This window comes from Narcine bancroftii, chromosome 1, assembly GCF_036971445.1.
Source record: "Narcine bancroftii isolate sNarBan1 chromosome 1, sNarBan1.hap1, whole genome shotgun sequence".
NCBI classification, from domain to species: Eukaryota; Metazoa; Chordata; class Chondrichthyes; order Torpediniformes; family Narcinidae; genus Narcine; species Narcine bancroftii.
Genome location: NC_091469.1, coordinates 467,700,460 through 467,724,352, shown reverse-complemented (window position 1 = coordinate 467,724,352; position 23,893 = coordinate 467,700,460). Strand labels below are relative to the sequence as shown.

At 39.5% G+C, this 23,893-nt stretch overlaps 1 protein-coding gene across 4 annotated transcripts in view; it reads left to right on the top strand.

The window, feature by feature from the left end:
• The window catches only part of zmynd11 (zinc finger, MYND-type containing 11), a 190,169-nt gene that overhangs the window by 138,507 nt on the left and 27,769 nt on the right, over positions 1–23,893 (top strand). For all 4 annotated transcript variants that reach the window (XM_069914714.1, XM_069914713.1, XM_069914712.1 and 1 more), the window contains one exon: positions 22,082–22,289. In XM_069914714.1, coding sequence (XP_069770815.1) covers positions 22,082–22,289 — 208 coding nt within the window. The remainder of the gene's footprint in view (positions 1–22,081; positions 22,290–23,893) is intronic.

Sequence of the window (23,893 nt, the reverse complement as noted above, 5' to 3'; positions counted from 1 at the left end):
CTTGTAGACCTCCTTCAAACTCTCAGCTCCCTGCTCTTTATACCTCTTGTACACCTCCCTTTTTCTCCTAACCAAATTTCCAATATTCCTCGAAAACCAAGCCTCCCTATGACTTCCAGCCTTTCCTTTGATCCTCACTGGGACATATGTACTCTGTACCCGCAAAATTTCTTTTTTGAATATCCTCCATTTTTCATTTATATCCTTACCTGAAAATATCCTGTCCCACTCAATACTCCCCAAATCCCTTCTTATTCCTTCGAAATTTGCTCTTCTCCAATCAAGAACCTCAACTTTAGGCCCCTCCTTGCTCTTCCCTAAAACTACCCGAAAACTAACAGAGTTATGATCATTAGACCCAATTTGTTCTCCCACAATAATGTCGAATACCTGACCCAGCTCATTCCCTAACAGGAGATTTAGTATTACACCGTCCCGAGTCGGTTCTTCTACTAATTGATTTAGAAAACAATCTTGAACACATTTAACGAACTCTAGCCCATCCAGCCCTCTAACTGTATGGGTATCCCAATCAATGTGAGGGAAGTTAAAATTTCCCATGATCACTACCTTATGATTCTCACACATATACGTTATCTCCCTACAAATTTGTTCCTCTAATTTTCTTGGCCCATTTGGTGGTCTGTAATACACCCCTATTAGCACCCTCATGCCTCCTTCACCCCTCAATTCCACCCAAACAGCCTCACTGGACGATCCCTCCAGACCACATCTCGGCCCCTCTAGTCCATCACAGCAGTAATGCCCTCCTTAACAAGCAGAGCAACTCCTCCCCCTTTTTTACCCCCTGCTCTATCACATCTAAAACAAATGTATCCTGGAATATTAAGTTGCCAGTCCTGCCTCTCCTGTAGCCAGATCTCACTAATTGCCACAAAATCATGACCCCAAGTATCTGTCCATGCTCTAAGCTCATCTACCTTGTTCACTATGCTTCTTGCATTAAAATTTATTCTTAAAACTTAAGTGAGCCCACATTTACCATGTCAGATGACAGTTTCAAACTCCCATCACTTACTGAGTGAAAAAGTACCCCCAAACCTGATCCATTCACCCTAAACTCATGTCCTCTCACATTTATCTCTTCTAATCTAAGTGGAAATAGCCTATTCAAAAGAGCTCCAGGTGTAGTACCAGCAATTATTGTTAGTGATTGGTAAAGGATTCTTAGAAATAATATGTATAAGTATCTAGAGGGACAGGGACTGATCAGGGACATCCAACATGGGTTTGTGAGGGGAAGGTTATGTTTGACAAATCTTGTTGAATTTTTTTGAGGAGGTGACAAGGAAAGACAATGAGGGTAGAGCAGTTGATGTAGTCTATATGGATTTCAGTAAGGCCTTTGATAAGGTTCCACATGGAAAGTTGGTAAGGAAAGTTTAGGCTTAATGTTGAGATAGTCAGATGGGTTCAATGGTGGCTAGAAGGTAGATGCCAGAGAGTCATGGTGGATAACTGTCTGTCAGACTGGAGGCTGGTGACAAGCAGTGTACCTCAGGGATCGGTATTGGGTCCCTTGTTGTTTGTCATTTACATTAATGATTTGGATGATGAAGTGGTAAATTGGTTTAGTAAATATGCGGACAATACAAAAATAGTGGATAGTGAAGATGGTTTTTGGGGACTGCAGACGGATTTGGACTGCTTAGATGAGTGGGCTGAAAGATGACAGATGGAGTTTAATATCGATAAATGGGAGGTGCTTCACTTTGGGAAGAATAATCAAAACAGGGCAAATGCAGTGAAGGGGAGGGCATTGAGGAATGCAGAGTAACAGGGAGATCTTGGAATAACGGTTCATCGTTCTTTGAAAGTGGATTCTCATGTAAAGAAGGCTTTTGGTATGCTGACCTTTATAAATCAAAGCATTGAATATTGGAGCTGGAAGGTGATGTAAGACTGTTCAAGGCATTGGTGAGGCCAAATTTGGAGTACTGTGTACAGTTCTGGTCACCAAATTATAGGACGGTTATCAATAAGGTAGAGAGGGTGCAGAGAAGATATACTAAAAAAATGTTGCCAGAGTTGCAGTATCTAGAATACAAAGAAAGATTGAGTAGACTGCGTCTTTATACATTGGAGGGTAGAAGGTTGAGGGGGATGTGGATTTAATAGAGGTATATAAAATTATGAGGGGGATAGACAGAGTAGATGTGAATAGGCTCTTCCCCTTGAGGGTAGATGAGATTGGAATGAGGGGGTCATAAGTTAAGGGTTAGGGGGCAAACTTTTAGAAGTAACATGAGGGGAAACTTCTTCACTCAGAGAGTGGTGGCTGAGTGGAATGACCTTCTGGAAGAGGTAGTTGCAGCAGGGACAATTTTGTCATTTAAGAGAAGGTTGGATGAGTGCATGGATGTGAAGGGATTGGAGGGTTATGGACAGGGAGTGGGTAGGTGGGTAGTTCTCTTAAATCGGTGTGGACTAGAGGGGCCGAGATGACCTGTTTCTGTACTGTAATTATATGGTTATAATTTTGTAAACCACTTATCAAATCTCCCCTCACTCTCTACGCTCCAAAGAATTAAGTCCTAACCTGTTTGATCTTTCCCTGTAACTCAACCCCTGAAGACCTGGCAACATTCTAGTAAATCTTCTCTGCACTCCTTAGCTTCCTAGGTTATTCAGACTGAAAAATCACCTGCTGTGCGATCTAAGAATGGATTGGTCATATCTCGTAGCTAAATACAGAGTGATGTGTAGAATTATTTATTCAATGTTCCCAATGGTTGTAAGAAACACAGAAATGATTTAAACTGTACTTGTGACCTTGATTACTATAAGGATTAACTTCATGACAAGAATTTTAATTCTGACAAGTTAAGCGTGTAGATTGAAGTATTAACTCCAGATTAGTAGCAAAACTCTGTTGAGCTGGATCTCCAACTGGAAGAGATGCAGCGTTGCATCAAATGCTGTGTCCATCAGCACCTGGTGCCACCTCTCTTTGGAACCTGCTCATGCTCTCTTCTGTCAATCTAAAAGTTGGATGTAATGTTTTATGCAGTCTGTTTTATGTCTGTACTTGAGCTTGTTATTTGCTCGTGGAAATTGATTGCTAGTTTTGGCAAACACCCAAAGATATCTTAATTTAAAATGGAGCTTGCAAGCTCCCGTAAAGAGTTTATACTTTCTCCCCGTGTCTGCCTGGGTTTACTCTGGGTGATACAGTTCCAGAAACATGTCAGGATTGTCAGTCTATTTGGACTGATTTGGTGGCACAGGCTTATAAGCCGTAAGGATCCGTTACTCTGCTGTATGTCTAAATTTTAAAATAGTCATAGAACCAGGGGTACTTGGATGAAGAGGGTGAAACCAAAGAGCAGTCTCTGACATGTCAGATTAATCATTTAAATTAGAGCAAAACAATGTTAAAAGGTGGGAGGAAAAGTGCAAAGAGAGAAAAGCATAGAATGCCGGATAATGTAAAGTGGATCCCAAAAGCCACAGACTGGTGTGTCACGGTCATAGAGCTATACAACATAGGAAGGGCCTTCTGGCTGAACCTACTGAAGCAGGGAACACAGACTGCTGCAAACTGCGGAATGGATCATGCAAGATGTGTGGGAGATTATCAGAAGTGGTGCTGGAGAAGGCAGAAGAGTGGAAAATGGGTTGGCATCAGGGTTAGACTGAGATTTGTGTTCCTAACGATCTTGCTCTCAAATGGAAGATTGTGGGTGAATAAAATGGATGACCTGAGGCTGCATCTGAACCAGAGAGAACTGCAGGACTGCTGTGCTCAATCAGGTGATTACAGGAACGTGGCTCCCGGACACCATTCCAGAGTCAGTGATCCAGCTGGATGGCCATATCTCCTTCAGGACAGATAGAGACACTGCTGCTTTTGGCCAGACTCGAGGAGGGGGACTGGGGGGGTGGGGGTGGGGGGGGGGGTGTAGCCATGCTAATGATCTGAGCAGGTGTTTTGAAAGAGCTCTCCACAAAAAGTATTAAAAAGATGGTCTAAAAGCTCAAAAAACAGACTTTTATTGCCAAAAATGGATAAAACTAGTGCTAAACAACCAAGGCAACCGAAAACAAAAACTGAAGAAATAACAGCTCAGTCAGAAACATTAAGTGGAAACCTGATAAGGAGTGACTCACCAGGGGCTCTTGGACTGGGTGAACCCAGCAGAGCTGGGGGGTTGGCCCGAGATATAGCCACCATCTTGAACATGATGGAAACTTTATGCAGTCGTTTTTCGAGTAGGGAATCAGTGATGAGGGATAAATCAGGAAAGGTCATGGAAATTAAAGTTGTGGAAGACTTGAATGAACGATTCATTCAGAGGCTGAGCTGGACAAATCAAAAGACAGACAGACTGGAAGAAAAAGCAAAAACATGGGACACAGAAAAGAAAGGACTGATGGACAAGATCAACCATATGGAAAATTTCAGCAGACAAACAATGTAAGAGTCATTGGACTGAGAGAAGGAATCGAGGGAAAAGACGCAGTTAGTTTCTTTGAAACATGGATCCCACAAATGCTGGGACAAAATAAGTTAAATGCAAAGCTGCAAATTGAAAGGGCTCACCAGACCCTTGGACCCAGAAGAACCAGGGAACAGTGACTATGACCGGTCCTGGTAAGACTTTTAAGTTACCAGGAGAGAGAGGTGATCTTGTGAACAGCATATGAATATTCAAAAAATAATAATGGTCCATTAGTAGTGGACAAATGTAAAAGTAATGTTTTTCCAGGACTTCAGTCCTGCCTTGGTCAAACAAAGAAAGGAATTTGGTGAGATGAAAAGACAACTGCGATCTAAAAAACTTTAAATATTCAATGATTTATCCAGCAATGCTGAAGGTGAATGTCTCAGAAGGTAATCAATGAATTTTCAAGAATAAAGAAGTGGAAAAATTTTTAAGGAAATTGTGAAAAGGTTAAAGTTGCCAGCTGAAAGGACTGAAAAGACCATTTCAAAATGGGTCTAACTGAAAGACGTATCTTTTTATTTATACTAATAGTACTGACCATCTTGTTTTCACTGTTAAAAGAAAAAAAAATATGGTTTTATATGGAGAGCTCTGAGAAGACAGAAAAGTGGTAAGGAAAGCAGCAAGGTGGGAACTCTGACTTGGAGGGAAAGATCGCGCTGGGGGGAGGGGGGTTTCTTCTGGGTTTCCGGGTACCATTGTCAACATCACCACCAGAGCTAGGGTTGTGTGTGCTTCTTAAAGGGGAAATATATGTGTTGGAAATGTCTTTTTATAGGGAAATGTTACGAGAGTATTTCGAAAATTGGAAAGATATTATTGTTCTACAATGTTTGTATGAAAAATGGTATGGATAAAACACTAAAGTTAATTAGTCTTAATATTAATGGGGCGGTGAAGAGGAAGAAGGTCTTGACATACTTAAAGAAATTAAGTGGATTTAATCTTTTTGTAGGAAACCTATCCTACCAAATTGAAAATGATAAATTAAAAAGAGGATGGGTGGGTCAAATAATATTATCTTCCTTTGGTTCAAAGGCAAGAGGGGTGGCTATTCTAATTAATAAAAATACATCATTGTTAGTGGAAAATAACTCAATTGATCAAGCTGGAAGTTATGTAATGCCTTTATGAAGGATATCTTCTTAAAAACAGCAGAAGGAAGACAAAATATATTAGTTGGAAGAGACTTTAATTTCTGCTTGAACCCAATACTAGATAAATCAAAAAGAATAATAACGAGGGCGAAAGCAGCAAAAACCACAAAGATCTAAATCTTATCGATGTATGGAGGCAATTAAATCCCACAGAGAAAGACTACTCTTTTTACTCAAGAGTGCACGACTCACATACAAGTATTAACTTATTTTTAATCTCCACCCAGTTAAAAAGTAGAGTGATAAAAACAAAATATCTAGTGAGCATTATAGCTATGGCAATAATGGAAATGCAGGAGAATGTATACAGATGGTGTCTCAATACTACATTGCTTAAAAGAATAGACTTTTGCGGATTTATAAAGAGACAGATAGAAATATTTTGTGAAACAAATCTGCCTTCTACTAATTAGTTTCCTGATATGGGACACACTTAAGGCATATTTAAGGGGACAAATTATATCCTATACAAAGAATCTTAAAAGGGTACATATGGCAAAAGTAAACAGTTTGGAGAAGGACAGTAACAAATTAGAAAAAAATATCAAAGAACAGAACTACAAGAAGAATACAGATTACTGGAGAATAAAAAGCTAAGATATAATACAATACAAATATATAGGACAGAAAAAGTTATATTAAAAGCTAAACAACAATACTATGAGTTGTGTGAACATGCTCACAAAATTTTAGCTTGGCAGATTAAAACAGAAGACTCATCAAGAATAGTAAATGCTATAAAAACAGATACTCTAGTATATAAGCAAAAATAAATTAATGACACAGATAATATTACACAAATCTATACGAATCAGAATTACTAGGAGTTGAGAATTAGATGGAAGTATTTTGGTGAACGTTGTATTTCCAAGGCTGGAAGAAAGGGAGAAAAATGATAAATTAGATACTCCCTTCACAAGGATAGAAATCGAAAAGGCCCTGGGCACTCTTCAGGCTAATAAATCAATGGGAGAGGATGGATTATCACTTGATTTTTATAGACAATTCAAAAAATTATTAATGCCCCTTTTAATGGATGTCCTGGACCAGCTGTGGAAACACAGATCATCCTGGAGTCATTCTCAACCACATTTATTACAGTGTTACCAAAAACGAATAGGGCCCACAAAAAACTTTCATCATGCAAACCAATGCCCCTATTAAATGCCTCTTATCTAAGATACAAGCGAAATAATTGGCAAATAGATTAGGACAATACTTGCCAAAACTGATGCATACAGACCAAGATGGATTTGTTAAAGGAAGGCATTCCTCAAATAGTCTAGGACTATTATTTAATAGAATACAGCAAAATCTGAACAAAATCTAAGTATTACAGTCTCCCTAGATGTAGAAAAAGCATTTGACTGTTTGGAATGGCCCTTTTTATTTAAAACACTGGAAAAATTTGGTATAAGCAGAACATTTATAAATTGGATAAAAACTTTATACCATAAACCACAAGCTAAGATAATAAATTATCAGATGCTGGCGGACAGTAGATCGAGCAGACAGGGATGCCCCCTGTCCCCAACACTTTTTATTTTAGCAATTGAACGACAGGGATAACAAGGGATCTGGATATAAAGGACTTCAAAATCAGGCAAGAAGAACACAAAATCAGTCTATTCAGTAATGATGTGCTATTGTACCTATCAGAACGGGCAAAATCTTTGGAAAAATTACACTAGAAAAATAGGGAAGAATATCAAGCGACAAAATAAATATGGATAAAAGATGATGTCATTAATAAATTTAGAATATGAAAGATACCAAAAAGGAAATAAAGTCAAATGGAAGATGAATGGAATAAAATATCTTGGGATAGCAACTGACAATAATTTGCAAAATCTGTACAAAATAAATTGTTTTTCTTCTTGGGTAGATAGAAAGAGACCTACAGAAATGGAGAGACTTACCGATTAATTTGGTGGGAAGGGTTAACTGCATTAAAATGAAAATGATGCCTATTCTGTAACCTAAATTTTTTTTAAGCTACTAAACAAACATTTTAGACAGTTCCTATGGAATAATAATGTACCAAGAATTGCATTGGAAAAACTGACATGGGACTATGGGCTGGGAGGACTTAGACTTACAGATTTCAAAAAATATTACTAGCTGCACAGGCTAAATTTCTCGCAGCCTTCTTCACTGAAGACAATTCAACCCCGTCGTGGGTTAAAAGGGAATGCACTTGAGGTGGAGGAAGCAGAGGACTTTATCTATAAATGGAGTGTCAAATCACGAGAGAAAAAGTTGAATAACCCCATTCTAATACATACTATTAGAACATGGCAAGAAATTAATGTATAAGAAAAAAAAAGTGGGGATATCAGTAAAAGCACCAATGTGTAAAAATGTGTTACTGCCTATGAACATGGACAATGGAATATTAAATTTGAGGTATGACAAATGTATAAGATATATTAAGAGCTGTAACACAGAAGGAACTTGTGTCCTTTGAACAATTAAGAGACAAATACGGAGAGGCCAGTGGGACCACCTTCTATTTTCTCCGGCTTAAGTTGTTCTTAAGAGAAAAATGGGAACCAACATTGATCCCACCTTAAATTAATGAAACTGAACAAATGGTCTGGATGGCGAATACACCCAAATTTATAACAAAAATGTACTATGCTCTCCAGAGCGAAAGTGCAAAACCATGGTGGCGGAGGTCAAGGGAAAGATGGGAGTTGGACTTGGGTGTGTTGATTCAAGAAAGAAACTGATCAGATTGTGTAAGGACAGCATGACATCAATTATAAATACAAGATATGGACTGGTTCAGTCTAATTGTTATACACCAATTATACTTTACCCCACAAAACTTGCACAGATCAAAAGCCGAAATTTCAGAGATGTGTTTCAGATGTGAGACTGAGACAGGAACTCTTTTACATGCCACGTGGTCGTGCATGAAAGTGAGGCCATTTTGGCAAGAAATCCCAGAAATATTAACCAGGATAACAAAACTGGCCTTCACTGGTGACCCGGACCTATATTTATTAGGTAATTTCATGGAAATAAGTGACAAATATCAAATCTAATTTATAAAAGTAGTACTGGTGGTAGCAAAAAATGTATAGCAATCACTTGGAAGTCCGACTCCCCTCTACTTATAGCACAATGAACTGTGGAAATGAACAGCTGTATACCTATAACATATAACAAAGAATAAATATGACACTTTTGTAAAGGTCTGGCAGCTATTCGTGGACCACATAGGGGCCCAGATACAGTAATAAAAAGGCATAAAAGTAACTATTGCATGTACAAAAATGTAGTTTCTCCAACAGTACTCTATATACTTGGAGGGAGGGACTTTTTTTGTTGTGTTGTGAGAAAAAGTTTAATTTATTGTATATTTAAAATGTTACTATGTATATTTTTTCAAAAGAAAACAAAAAGGGGGTGGACTGTGAATTTACATCAGCAAGAACTGGTACACCAATGTGTCTGTTGTGAAGACCGTCTGGTTAGCAGAGATTGTTACCTCCTGGTGAAATGCAGACCTTTCTACCTGCCCAGGGAATTTTCGGCCGTGCTGATTGTCGTAGTCTATGTTCCACCTTCGGCTAATGAGGGTGAAGCCATGAAGGAACTTTATGGTGCCATCTGCAAAACCCAGACTTCTTACCCTGACAGTGCCTTGATTTTTGCTGGTGATTTCAATCATGCCAACATGAAAACGGTCTTACTTGTTTTAACAGCATGTGAACTTCACCACCAGACCACCTTGGATCAGGTGTATACCAATGTCCTTGTTGCGTTTGAGGCTGCACCCCATCCCCACCGTAGTTACTCAAATCACATATCTGTCCTCCTAACCCCAGCGTACAGACCGTTGGCAAAGGAAACTAGGTCAGTTCGCAGAAGACCAGAATGTGGCCAGGGATGGGGGGTGGGGTGTGGGGTGGGTGGGAGAGTGGGGAGCATAACAGCACTGCAAGGCTGCTTTGAGACCACAGACTGGACCTGCTTCAGAGAAGCAGCCACTTACAAAAGTCATGTAAACTTCGAGGAAGGAGTACACAAGCTCAATGACCGGCTCCATCAGCAAATGCATTCAGACTGTCACTGAGATCAAAAGCTTCACAACCAGGGATAACCAGAAACCATGGTTGGATGCAGAGGTCCAGGCCCTTCTCAGAGATCATGAATATAGGATGGCACCAAGATCAGCCAGAGCTGAACTCTCCTGTGTAATACGGAAAGCAAAGCAAGGGTACACACAGAAGGTCCACAGACAGCTGAGCAACACTGACGGCATGTGGCAAGGGATCAAGACCATTGCGGATCACGTCAACCTTGCAAATGATGATGCCTCCCTTCCAGACAGAATGAAGACCTATGCATGGTTTGATGAGAAGACTGGGATGATGCCAAAGAAAGCTCCGTGCCCCTTGATAAATTAGCCCTCCGCAAAGCCGCAGCTGAGGTGAGGAGAACCCAATGCAAGGTGTGCTCACACAAGGCGGCAGGACCAGACAACATACCTGGTTGGGTTTTGAAGGACTGCACAGACCGATTGACAGAGGTCTTCATGGACATATTCAACTCCTCACTGCAGCAGTCCATTGTTCCTGCAGGGTTCAAGACAGCCACCATCATCCTGGTACCCAAGAGGGTATCAATAACAGGCCTCAATGACCACCGCCCTGTGGCACTGACCTTCACCATTATGAAATGCTTTGAGCGTCTGGTGATGGAACACATCAAAGCACACCTTCCAGAGATTCTGGATCCATTTCAATGTGCCTATAGAATAAACCGTTCCACAGATGTCAATATAGCCTTGTCGCTTCACTCCGATCTGGCCCATCTGGAGAACGATAACTCGTGCCAGGTTGCTCTTCATTGACTCCAGCTTGGTGTTTAATACAATCATTCCCCAGAGGCTGGTGGAGAAGTTGTCCTCGCTGGGACTGAAGTTGATTATCTACTGTATCAGGTAGATTTGCAAAGTAATGGACATTGATTTTGCTATGATATAATTGGTTATATCCTTTAAAAAGGACCTTGTATTGTTGAATAATTGTTTTTCTCTTAATTGTGGGGAGGTGTGAAGTTGGAGGAAGCAACTGAAGATCCTCAATTTTATAGTAACCTGTCAATTATAATTGTTATGACTTCAGGTGGTGAAACTGAGAATTTCAGTTAAAATAGAAAAAGAAACAAATTATTCCTCATTGTGATCCGAATCACTGAATATTTTAGAACTTGTGTTGACAGAACTGCAGTACCTAACATGTTAAACTGCTTCATTGGATTAAAATGTGCAAAAATATATTAGAATATTGTAATAGTAATTGTAATGGATCTGTGTAAATATTAATATTTAGGTTAATGTTACGCTATATTTCTTATAAATATGGTTTAAATATTTTTGGGTGGTTACAGAGGCACAAAGGCAACATATTAGTATTTTAAACACATGTGGTTCTTTGAGATGGAAGACAGAAGCCAGTTTGAAAGACGGAATGGCTGCTTCTGCAGATGAAGCCAAAGAGATGAAAGGATTTATGATGGCTTTTGAGATACTGAAAACAATAGGTATTATCTCAGAAGTACCTGTGTAAACATACAGCCATTTTGTGTCCATGTGGGCAGACAGCCCAGAATCAGAAGAGAACCATCAAACAAAGTTAATTACTTTGATCCTGTAAGTAAGTTTACAGTGTGAAAAGACCTTATGAACTTCAAAGACAGAAATGATGCCACATAACATGTGACATGAGAGATTTGCCAAAAATATATTATTGAAATCTGAGACAGGTCAGTTTAAGGAAACTCACTGTCTAGGTCAGACAGGACTGAAAGCAGCAATATTTCCTGCAGATAGGAAAAGAGCTGCCTATGTTACTCCGAATAAAAGGGGAACACAGAATAAGTAGATTTCAAAAGTGAAGCCTACATCTGACTGTCTCTTTAAGATAAGCGGGTAGTTTCATCAGTTGGAAAACAGATTCCAAAGTCTTCATTTAAGAGAAGAAGATTTGACCTGGAAAGACAGGATTTGTATTATCCTATTCACAGGAGATATAACTTAAAGCAGCTTTTAAATAAGGAAACCCACTTCTCATTTGTGCCCAAAAGATGGTCACTCTGTATGAAGGTATCTCTGAAGGATAACTCATTGAAATAATTTAGAGGTCTAAAGATATGATATTTAAGCATGATTTATAATTATTTCTGAACTGAAAATTTAAGACTTTCGCGCAAGACTAAAATAAAGAAGTTTTAAAAGTAGACTTTTCTGAGTTTTGGGACTTAAGCACACACACATAATTACATTTGTGCTTAGTGGGGTTAAATTTAGAGTTTTAAGGTAGAGATTAAGAAAGAAATTTTGAATTTACCATTGGCGAATTTTCTATTGCTGTTCATTTAGACATATAGCACAGTAATAGGCCATTTCAGGTCATGTGTTAATTGGGCACCACGGACATATAGGCTGAAATGGCCTGTTACTGTGCTGTATGTCTAAATTAAAAATGTAAAATTAAAAGGTTGACCACCCTTGCTCTAGTCACTAACAAAATTAAGAGGGTTGTTAGTTCATGACAGTAATGTGATACAGCATTGTTTAGATTTCATTATCATAACCAACCTATATTTAAATTTGGGAATGAAGCGCATCTTCATCGCACATTTGGACTGAAAATGGATATTGGTGATGCAAATAAAATATTGTTTAAAATGTGCCTGTTTCTACTTTGTAGTACTGCTAGAAATATTATGACCATTGACTTAAATAGTTCAATCAAACCTACTGTACTTTGACATAAAGTTCCAACCATGTGGATTACACGGCTGGTTCCCCCAGCTGGCTCCATCTACTCTGACTCATTCCTTCCCTATTTTCCAAATTTTTTTTTACTGTGTTGTTTGGCAGGCATCTGGAATCTTCTTGTAAAGCAATGTCCTCATTTACAGAGCAATGTATTTGTGAATAATTAGTGCTAGTGGCACTGCTTGACATTTTTAATGACAAAGAATGACATCAAGAGAAAGTAATTTCCAGCTGTGAGATTCCATTGATAAACTGCCCTCAAGGTTATTAACCTTGAGAAATCAGTTATAGTTCCCACCAAAGGCCATCAGGCTTGTAGCCTGTGGCAAGCAGTCTGCTTACCGGAATGTAATACAGTGCAATTCCATTAATTCAGGAGACTTGTAATAAGGGTTGTTTTCACATGTGAAGCATTGCAGTAGTGTCAATAATTTCCCAGGAACCTGGAGTTTAAAGGGAAAATAAGCATGATGGCATAGGAACTGGGGCTCAGTAAAGCCAGATACTGAACCATAGAGATGTCCCTACATTCTGATAGTAAATTATCTTAAATTTCCTGTATGTACAAACCAAGTCAACTGGCTGATGAATCCTGTCCCAAGTCTAAAAGGTGAGGAACTTTGTGGCCCCAGGGATTTGTTTTACCTGATGCACACAACTCCTGTCCTAGTCATTTGTCATGCCACAGTACTGTGGAATTCAGAAATATCAGTGTGCAAAAACTGTTCATCATTGCGCCAGTTTAATTTTGCATTTGTTTCGTAAAACATTTACAAAGGATTGAAATTGTTTAAAAACATTGAAATTGTTTAAAAAAATTTAAGCTGTTAAAATGCTTTATCTGGGTTTCTTCTAGCTGTTGTTCTTCACTGAAGTTGTTAGTCTTGCTATATCAGGTCCACCTGTTTATAACCTGGTCTTTGGATTCAGCTGGCAAGATTGCCCCCTCTTTGTGCCGGGGAATTGTGGTAGATCCGGATGCAACCAATGTTCTAATCCACCATCTGAATAGAATTGGGGAATCACCAGTAACGATCAGCCATTAACATTAAAACTTTTTGTTTGCATGCAAATCCTAAACTGTGCGGCATTATGGCAGATGCATCTGGTTGGTCTCTTCATAATAATTTGCCACTTTTTGACAAAGTGCTGATTATAATTAATATGTAATGATTAGACTGAGTTCTGTCATTTAATTTCATCACACAAAGCATCAGATGACTATGTAGGTAGGCATTATATTGCCCTACAAAACAAAGCATTCCATTTCTCCTTTGGACGCGATTTGCACTATTTGGGAATGTAATCTGTTGCATTAGATCATTCCAAAGTGGTAAATACCTGATAACATTAGATTACTTGGTAAATATGAATTTGGTGCTTTAACACGTTTCAAGTACAATGAAGAACAATGTTGACTGGTGTTTTCATTGCCCTCGGAGCATACAAAGTTCATTCTAGTGAATAATTTTCACTTTGGTGGGATGTTATTTATATATAAAATACACAAACAGGCAAAATTGAAAGGAAACTAAATTTTCTTAATACTTTGTCCTGCATATTGAAGCTATAGGCAATAAGAATTCTACATGGACCTGATGGTGGTTGAACCTAATTTAACAGGCCTCCCAATTAAATCCAGTGGCCCGCATTGGACAGTTCTGGATTTTAATCACAAGATTATCATTGGAATTTTTGCCATGAAATGCAACTGGACAAGAGTTATTTATTTATTTGTAATTATCATTGAATGCTTGCTACATTTTTGTTGATTTGTAAAACCGCACAAGTCTGCTTCTAGCGCTGCTCTGCTTTCTCAAACACAATTGTTGGGAGATTCGTTGGAGCCATTCACTATATTGGTATCACCTTTTGAAAAGTTCTATTTTAGAATTTACCTTGTGCATTTCTTTGCATGTCTAAAACTTGCAGTCAAATGACGTATTTGTGAAATGTAGTCATTTGTATTATGTATTTGTGTTCAATTACATGGCATACTTGGCAATCTCCCTCAAATAGTGATGTGGTATTAATGATGACTATTTTATTTGGTAATTAAGGGATTAATGCTGACTTGGACCCTGTCACTTGCTCTTCAGAGTAATAACGTGAAATGTTGGGGTTTATATGGGAGTGTAATACATTCTGGAAGCATAGCACTATTGCACTGGAGAGTCTGCTTCAATGTTTGCACTCATGTCTTTGAGCCTACAAATTGGAATCAAATGGCATGATTGGAAATTAGTTATTTTTGTGAAGCAATATATATAAATTGCCATTCAGTTACTCCACATTCTTGTATTACCTGTATTTAGTGTAGAATCTTTCTCCTCCGTTCTCATTTACAACATTAGGGCGGCACAGTTAGCATAGCGGTTAGTTCAATGCTATTGCAATGCCAGTGAGCCGAGTTCGAATCTGGCACTGTCTGTAAGGAGCTCATGACCGCAAGGGTCTCCTCCGGGTGCTACGGTTTCCTTCCACCCTCCAAAAACATAATGGGTTTGTAGGTTCATTGATGTATTTGAGCAGCATTGGCTTGTGGGCTGGAAGGGCTTGTTATCATGTTGTATCTCTAAATGTATTCTAAAAGAATGATTCTAAATAACCAAATAGATCTGTAGCATTTAACAAGCCTTCATCCTTTCTCAGCAGGCTTCTACTACCACGTGACATTTCGATCTGTTGATCATTATCTCATCACAGGTATTAACAGTAAAAACAAATTGGTGGAAATACTCAGCAGATGATTCAAGTCAGTCATCCTTCATGAGCTCTGAAATGTTAACTCTCTTTTCCTTCTCTCCATAGATACTCCTAACCTTCTGAGAATTGCAGTGAAATTCAGATAATCAGGCATACTCTGGAGTTTGTGCCACATTTTCCAAGTGATTAGACATGATTTCCAACTAACTTCCCAATAAACTTCATTTTATTTTTGAGGTGTAGAGCCCAACTTCTCCATGCTAGCCATGTTGCTTGAGCTCATCCCATTTGCCTGCATTTGACCCATATCTGTCTAGCTAAACATTTCCCATCCATGAAGCTGTCCAAATGTTCTTGGAAACTACCACTTTCTCTGGCAACTTATTCCATATATTCACAACCCTCTGTTGTGGGTGGGGGGGGTGGGGGTTGGAAGATGATGGGATTTCTCCTCTGGTCCCTTGTAAATCTTTCCCCTCTCACCTTAAACCTATGCTTTCTAATTTTAAATGCCTTCTCTGCAACTTGAAATAGATTGGATTTTTAACATTTACTCAGTCTGAAGCATTTTCTATATTTCTGCACTCCATAGATCTTGCTTGACCTGAATACTCTTTGTCTCCTAGAGATGCTGAAAAGACTGGCTGAGTTCCTCCAGCATTTCGTTGTGTTTTTATGACAATCACAGCATCTGCAGACTTTCGTGTTTCACTCAATTCCTCTCCCATCCATGTACCTGTCCAAATACTTCTTAAATGTTAAAATTGAGCCTGCAGCTGGTTCCACACTCTCACCACTCTCTGTGAAGAACTTCCCCCTCATGTTCCCCAAAACGTTTCCCCTTTCACCCTTAATCCATGTTCTCAGGTTTGTATCTTACCTACCCTTAGTGGAAAAAGCCTTTCCACATTTACTCTGTCTATCCCACCATCATTTTAAATTCCTTTTCAAATTGCCCACATACTTCTATGCTTCAGGGAATAAAGTCCCAACCTATTTAACATTTCCCTGTAACTCAGTACCTCAAGTCTGGGCAATATCCAAGTAAATCTTCTCTGCAAATTTTCTGTCTTATTGGGATCTTTCCTGTCGTTAGGTGACCAAAATGGCACACAAAACTCCAAATTTGTCCTCACCCATGTACAACTTCCAATTCCTGTACTCAATCCTTTGATTTATGATGGCCAATATGGCAAAAGCTCTCTTTTTTTTTACTGTGACACCGCTTTAGGGAACTATATATCTGTATTCTCAGATCCTTCTTGGTTTGATCTTCTAAAATGCAACACCCCACACTTGTCCATATTAAATTCCAACTGGCATTTTCAGCCCATTTTTCCAGCTGGTCCAGATCCCTCTGCAAGTTTTGAAAATCTTCTTTGCTGTCCACAACGCCTCCAATCTGAGTGTCATGTGCAAACTTGCTGATCCACTTTACCACTTTATCATCCAGATCATTGATATAAATGACAAACAACAATGGTCCCTGCATCAATCCCTGAGGCACATGACTAGTCACAGGTTTCCATTCTGAAAAAGAATCATCTACCACTACTCTCTGGTTTCTCCCATCCAGATATTGTAGTGGTGAAGTAGTTCACTACTTTACAATGAATACCTACGTTTGAACCTTCCTGACTAACCTCCCATGTGCAACTTTGTCAAAGGCCTTACTAAAGTCCATGTAGACAACATCCACAGCCTTTCCTTCATCAACATTCCTGGTACTCTTTAAGATTGTTTAAACATGACCTACTATGCACAAAGACATGTTGACTATCACTAATCAGTTCCTGGATATCCAAACAATTGTATATCTGATCTCTTAGAAAATCTTCCAATAATTTGCCTATAATTTCCAGGGTTACTTTTGGAGTCTTTTTTAAAACAACAGAACAATGTGCACTACCCTCCATTCCTTCGGTACCAGACCCGTGGCTAAGGACATTTCAAATATTTCTGCCAGAGCCCCTGCAATTTTTACTCTAGCCTCCCTCAAGGTCTGAGGGAATATCTTGTCAGGCCCTGAGGATTTATTCATACTTATTTGCTTTAAGGCAGTAAGCATTTTCTCCTCTTTAATCTGTATAGATTCCATGACCTCGCTGCTTGTTTTCTTTCCTACAACTCTCTGCCCATTTCCTGAATAAATACTGATGGAAAAAAAAAACATTTAAGAGCTCACCCATATGTTTTGGCTCCATACAAAGCCGACCACTCTGATCTTCAAGGGGACCAATTTTGTCCCTGTCTATCCTTTTGCTCTTAATATACCTGTAGGAAACCCTTAGGATTTTCGTTCATATTGTCTGCCAAAGCATCCTCGTGTCTTCCTTTAACCTTCCTGATTTCTTTCTTGAGGGTTTTCTTACATTTTTATACTCCTCAAGTACCTCATTTGTTCCATGTTGTCTATACCTGCTATACATCTTTCTATTCTTCTGAATCAGATCTCTGAATTCCCTTGAATACCAGGTTCCTTATACCTGCTAACCTTTCCTTTAATACTGACAGGAACATGCAAACTCTGTACTCTCAATATTTCACCTGTGAAGGTTCTCCACTGACCTCGCACATCCTTGCCCAAAAACAATTTATTTCAATCCATGTATTCTAGATCCTTTCTCATTTCCTCAAAATTGGCCTTTCTCCAATTTGGAATCTCAACCTGAGGCCCAGACTGATCCTTCTCCATAATTAATTTGAAACTAATGGCATTATAATCACTGGACCCAAAATGTTCTCCTACCCATACTTCTGTCACCTGTCCTGTCTCATTCCCTAATATGAAATCTAGTATTGCATTCTCTCTTGTTGGTACCGCTATATATTGATTTAGAAAACTTTCTTGAACACATTTGACAAACTCCAACCCATCCAGCCCTTTTACAGTATGGGAGTCCCAGTCAATATGTGGAAAGTTAAAATCTCCTACTATCACAATCTTATGTTTCCTGCAGCTGTCTGCTAACTCTACAGATTAGCTCTTCCAATTCTCATTGACTATTGGGCAGTCTATAATACAACCCCATGATCATGGTAATACCTTTTCTGTTCCTCAGCTTTAATGTGGCTAAAGACATGGTACAGAAGGGAGGGCTTCAGATTTCTGGATCACCTTCAGTATCATCTGCGACCTTGCTAATCATGCCAGGCACATTTCATTTAAATCATTGATATAGATAACAAAATGCAACAGGTCCAGCACCGAACACTGTGGCATACCACTGCTCATAGGCCTCCAGCCTGAAAAAAAAACACCTCTCCACCATCACCCTCTGGTCCTCTGGTCTGTCCTGCCTGAGCACAACTGTGATATTTTCCCTGACAAGGAATGCCATTTCTCCCCCTTTAATTTCTCTCCCCCACCACCACCAGTTCTATAGTATCTAAAGTAACCCTGGAACATTGAGCTGCCCGTCCTGTCCCTCCTGCAACTATGGTTCACTATTGGCCACAATGTCATAATTTCATATGCCAATCCGTGCTCTAGGCTTGTCTGCCTATCCTACAATACTCCTTGCATTGAAATAGATGCACCTGAGAACATTTACACCCCATTCAACCCATTAACTTCTAATGGTGCATGCAATTTTAATATTCATTTGCCACCTCCACTCCTCTATCTGCTTTGGCACGCTGGTTCCCATCCCCTGCAAATCCAGTTTAAACCCACTGGAGCAGCTCTAGCATACCTTACCGCAAGGATATTAGTCCCCTCCAGTTCATATGCAAACTGTCCCATTAGATCAGGTCTCACCTTCCCTGGAAGAGACCCTAATGATCCAGAAATCTGAAGCCCTCCCTTCTGTACCATGTCTTTAGCCACATTAAAGCTGCATTATCCTCTTATTTCTAACCTCACTAGAATATGGCCCAAGTAGCAATTCTGAGATCACAAACCCTGGAGGTCATGTCTTTCAACCTATAACCCTCTTTGCAGGACCTCCTCACCCTTACCTCTGTCATTGGTCCTTGTATGCACCACGGCATCTGGTTGCTCACCCTCCCTCCCTCGATCTGCGCTAGCTTGGACTCTGGCACCAAGGAGGCAACATAGCATCCAGGATGCACGATCTCTTCCATAGGTTAATGGAAAAAAGCAGAGGGTGATGGTGGAGAGGTGTTTTTTTTCAGGCTGGAGGCCTATGAGCAGTGGTATGCCACAGTGTTTGGTGCTGGACCTGTTGCATTTTGTTATCTATATCAGTGATTTAAATGAAATGTGCCTGGCATGATTAGCAAGGTCGCAGATGATACTGAAGGTGGTGATGACAGTTGCCAATGATTGCAGCAGGATCTTGATCAGTTGGGCAGATGGGAATAAGAAATTTAAGACAGAGAATCGTCAGGTGCTGCATTTTCTTTTGGAGGTGCAACATGAGTAGAACCTCCAGTGAATTGTAGAGATCTGGGAAGTGTTGTAGAGCAGAGTGATCAAGGAGTACAGGTAAATAGTACCTTGAAAGTGGCGTGAAAGGTGCCACAGGTAGTTAAGATGGCTTTAACTGAGTGTGGAAATTGCAATTGTATAAGATCCATCTGGGGTGTCGTGCTCCATTTTGGTTGCTTTGCTGGAGGGAAGCTGTTGTTATGCTGGAAAGGGGCAGGACTCGAGAGAGTTTGAGGTTGGGAGAGTGCAGGCTAAGGCTTTATTCTCAGAGCACAGGTGGATGAGAGTGATCTCAGAGGTGTACAAAGTCATGAGAGGAATAGATGAATGCAGAGTGTATTTTGTCCAGAGTAGGGAATCCACAACCAGAAGCTATTTAAAAAAAAGAATGGTCAGATACTGGTATGTGGATTGGATAGGTTTAGAGAAATATGGGCCAAATGTAGGCAGGTGGCACTATTTGGTCATCATGAATGTTGGGCCAAAGGGTCTGTTTGCATGCTGTATGACTGAGTGGGATGAAGATCTAATGATTTTTAAAGCCACATCGTTTTGTATCTTCGTGAAATTTTGAGAAAAACGCTGCTAATTTTCACTTTTTCCAATTGACTAAAATCTAGGTAAAGCCCAAATAACTCTTGACTTCACCACTCCAAGTATTTTTTTACATCAGTTTGTGTTTTTGTCTCAAAATACCTCCTATAGTGAGAAGGGTTGTTCTGCAAACAGGTTATCGAGCATTACATTAAGCTGTTTATTGAGCACAGTTTTCAGAATATAGGATAACAGTGAAAAGGAAGATCAATTAGCAAGAGAACACTAGAGAAATTTCCATTGTTCTGAGCTGAATTCATGACCTTCTGTAGTTTCTTCAAAGGCTCTTTTTACTGTCACGCAGCAATACATTAAAAATGTAATATATGTGATATACCTTAACATTTGACTGCCGTAAGGCAAACATAAAGTTTCAATGAGCATTCCCTGGTGCTCCTCATGTTAGGAGAAAGAGTCCCTTTTGATCTCAATTAGAGGAAATCCCATAATGCTGTGATGCAACCAGTACGAATGCTTGCAGTGGTATATCTGTACAAGTTGTTGAGGGTCAAGGGAGGCATGCTGAACTTCCTTCATCTTCTAAGAAGGTAGAGGCATGGGTGTGCTTTCTTGATTGTTGTGTCAGGCCATTGAACAAATTTATTCCTAAGAACTAATGTTGTGTTTTAACTTAAACTCCATTAATATGGACAGGGGTGAGATCTCTCCCCCTGTCCTGAAGTCGGTGATCATCGTTGTTCATTGACACTGAGAGGTTATCTTGGTACCATGCCTTATGTCTCTTTCCTGTATTCAAACTCATGATTTGATACACTGCCCACTATTACTTAAATTTAGGTGTACAGCATGGTAACAGGCCATTTCGGCCCACAAGTCTGTGCTGCCCAATTTGCATGCAATTGACCTACACTCCCGGTATGCTTCGAACAGTGGGAGGAAACCAGAGTTCCCGCAGAAAACCCATGCAGACACAGGGAGAACATACAAACTCCTTACAGACAGCGCGGGATTTGAATCCTGGTCCTGATCGCTGGCACTGGAAAGGCATGTGCTCACCATTACGCCAACTATGCCGCTCTACTGTGGTGATGTTGGCAGATATTGAGTATTCATAGAAGGGAGATTGAGGGATCTTTGAGGAGCACTGGTGTTGAGTGTTATCATGAAGGAAGGGAAGGTTCCCATTTTCATTGATTACAGTCAATTAGATAGGAATTCCAGGATCCAGTTGCAGAGAGGGTCACTGAAGCCTAGATCCTGAAGTTTGAGATGAGTTTGCTGGTGTTATAGTCCATGAATAATGTCTAAGGTATGTCCTTGGCATATTTTTAGATTTTCTAGAAATATTTTTTTTGACACAACTTTTCCCCAGGTAAAAACTTGTGTCAACTACATCTTATTGTCCAGTCTTCAAAATAAAATTGCTGTTGTCCTGAAGCATTACTAGGGTTGTTGACTTTTAGGTTCAAAAGCTAGGCAGAGTTGGATTGGCACCCTGTGTTATATTTGGGGATATAAATTTGTAGCAGTACTTCCAAATAACATGAGATGTAAATAGGGGTAAAGTTGTTTCTTTTTATAATCTGATCTTTGGCCATTTATAGTTTTTTTCAGAATATATTCGTCAGCTGTTCATTCTGAATTTGCACTATGGCGATGGTGACTGAACAATTTCTTTGCCTGCATACCATTTATTATCCATCAATTAGTTGAAGGTGCTTATTTGTTTTTAATTGTCCACTAGAAGGGCCATTGTGCAGCTGTGGGTGAATTTAGATTTTTTTTGCTCATTTCTCGTTCATTACTCCCTGTGGAGTAATGATGACTGATGTCTGATTCTTGCCACTTAACAAGCCATTGGCATAGATATTATGCTGTCATTTTGAGCTGCAGCAGGAAGTTTCCTTCACTTAATTAAATTTAAGAACTGTAGTAGCTAAAAATGCTGTACTTGCTAAATTGTTAGCCTTGTAGATTAATTGAGAGATGAACTTTTTGGCTGCAGGGCATGGATTCCATCAGAGAATATCCAGGATATTTGTGTTAATGTTCATCAGCTAGCAGTGAAACGGAGTCTTGGCTGGAAGAAAGCCTGCGATGAGCTTGAATTGCACCAGCGTTTTGTCCGTGAAGGGAGGTTCTGGAAGAGTAAAGCAGAGGATAAAATGGATGAAGAAGCGGAGTCCAGCATCTCTTCCACAAGTAATGAACAGGTATGTTTAGCATGTAAGGTCAACTTGGCTGTTTTTCAATATGGTCCATTTTATTTGGGAGCATTCTTAAGGGTTTAAGTTCCTCTTTAAATTTATCTAATGTTTCTGGTTGCAAACTGATTTGGAGTCAACTTAGAAGTCCAGGTTTGATTCAGAAGGATGGTTTTATCCAATAGTGTGTTACACCAATACAGGCCTCTGCTTTCTGGTTAAGGAGAAGAAAGTTTAGAATAGATTGCTTTGTGCCAGAATGAATGGGCATCATTATCAGGGGCTGGTTGGATTGAAACTTGCTAATACAAGAACTACATGAATGGGTAACAATTTGGCATCAATATTACTGGCTGTGGCACTGTAGTACAATTTAATTTCACTGTCCTCGAAAGAGGACAAATAAAATTGATAGAAGCGGTGGGATTCAAATACTGCTGATGCATGTGAGCTAAATTAATTTTGCTTGGAATTAAAAAAAGGAACAAAAAAGTTGCCAGATTTATCAACCATCTGATTGACTCGTGTCCTTTAGGCAATTGCTGACTACTTGTTCCATATCAGTTCAATTTAAAAATAATTTAATAAATTGTTTTGTGGTGTTTTATTTATCTGCAATGACTTAGCAATAACTTCTATTAAGTAGGATAAGATTAAGTATTTTTCTGCATTGTTTAATTGTAAAATGATGCACAACTATTTTCTGATCATTCTCAAAGAAATGAGTCTATACCTCGATGTTTTTGTCTTAAAGTTCTATATTGCTATCCTCTATTTTCTCCTCCACTATTTACCCCTGTGATATTGCCTCTGGCTTTACTCTTACCAACCGCCATGGTCAGAGCACAGCCACGAGGAACTCCCGCTTCATCTCAAGATTTCCAGGAATCCATCATTTGCATCCACTGATCACCTCACGGTGTTTTCCCTTCCCCCTGCCCGGTAATCTATGTTGCCCTTGGGCATGTCATTGAATTGTGATAGGATTTTGCAGATCTTAACAATGCTTGGCTTTGCCTATCTACCATTTTTCTTGACTTTTCATTGTTTCCATGATGCCAGACTGATTTAAGTTTCTGCACTCGCTTGTCTTGCTGTCGGACTGATTTTAGTTTCTGCACTCGCTTGTCTTGCCATTGGACTGATTTCAATTTCTGCACTTGCTTTTCTTGCCATCGAACTGATTTCAATTTCTGCCCTTGCTTGCCTTGCCATTGGACTGATTTCAGTTTCTGCATTTGCTTGTCTTGCCATCGAACTGATTTCAATTTCTGCCCTTGCTTGCCTTGCCATTGGACTGATTTCAGTTTCTGCATTTGCTTGTCTTGCCATCGGACTGATTTCAATTTCTGCCCTTGCTTGCCTTGCCATTGGACTGATTTCAGTTTCTGCACTTGCTTGTCTTGCAATCGGACTGATTTCAGTTTCTGCATTTGCTTCTCTTGCAATCGGACTGATTTCAATTTCTGCATTTGCTTGCCTTGCCATTGGACTGATTTCAGTTTCTGCACTTGCTTTGCCATCGGACTAATTTCATTTTCTGCACCCGCTTGTCTTGCTGTCGGACTGATTTAAGTTTCTGCACTCTCGTCTTGCTGTCAGACTGATTTAAG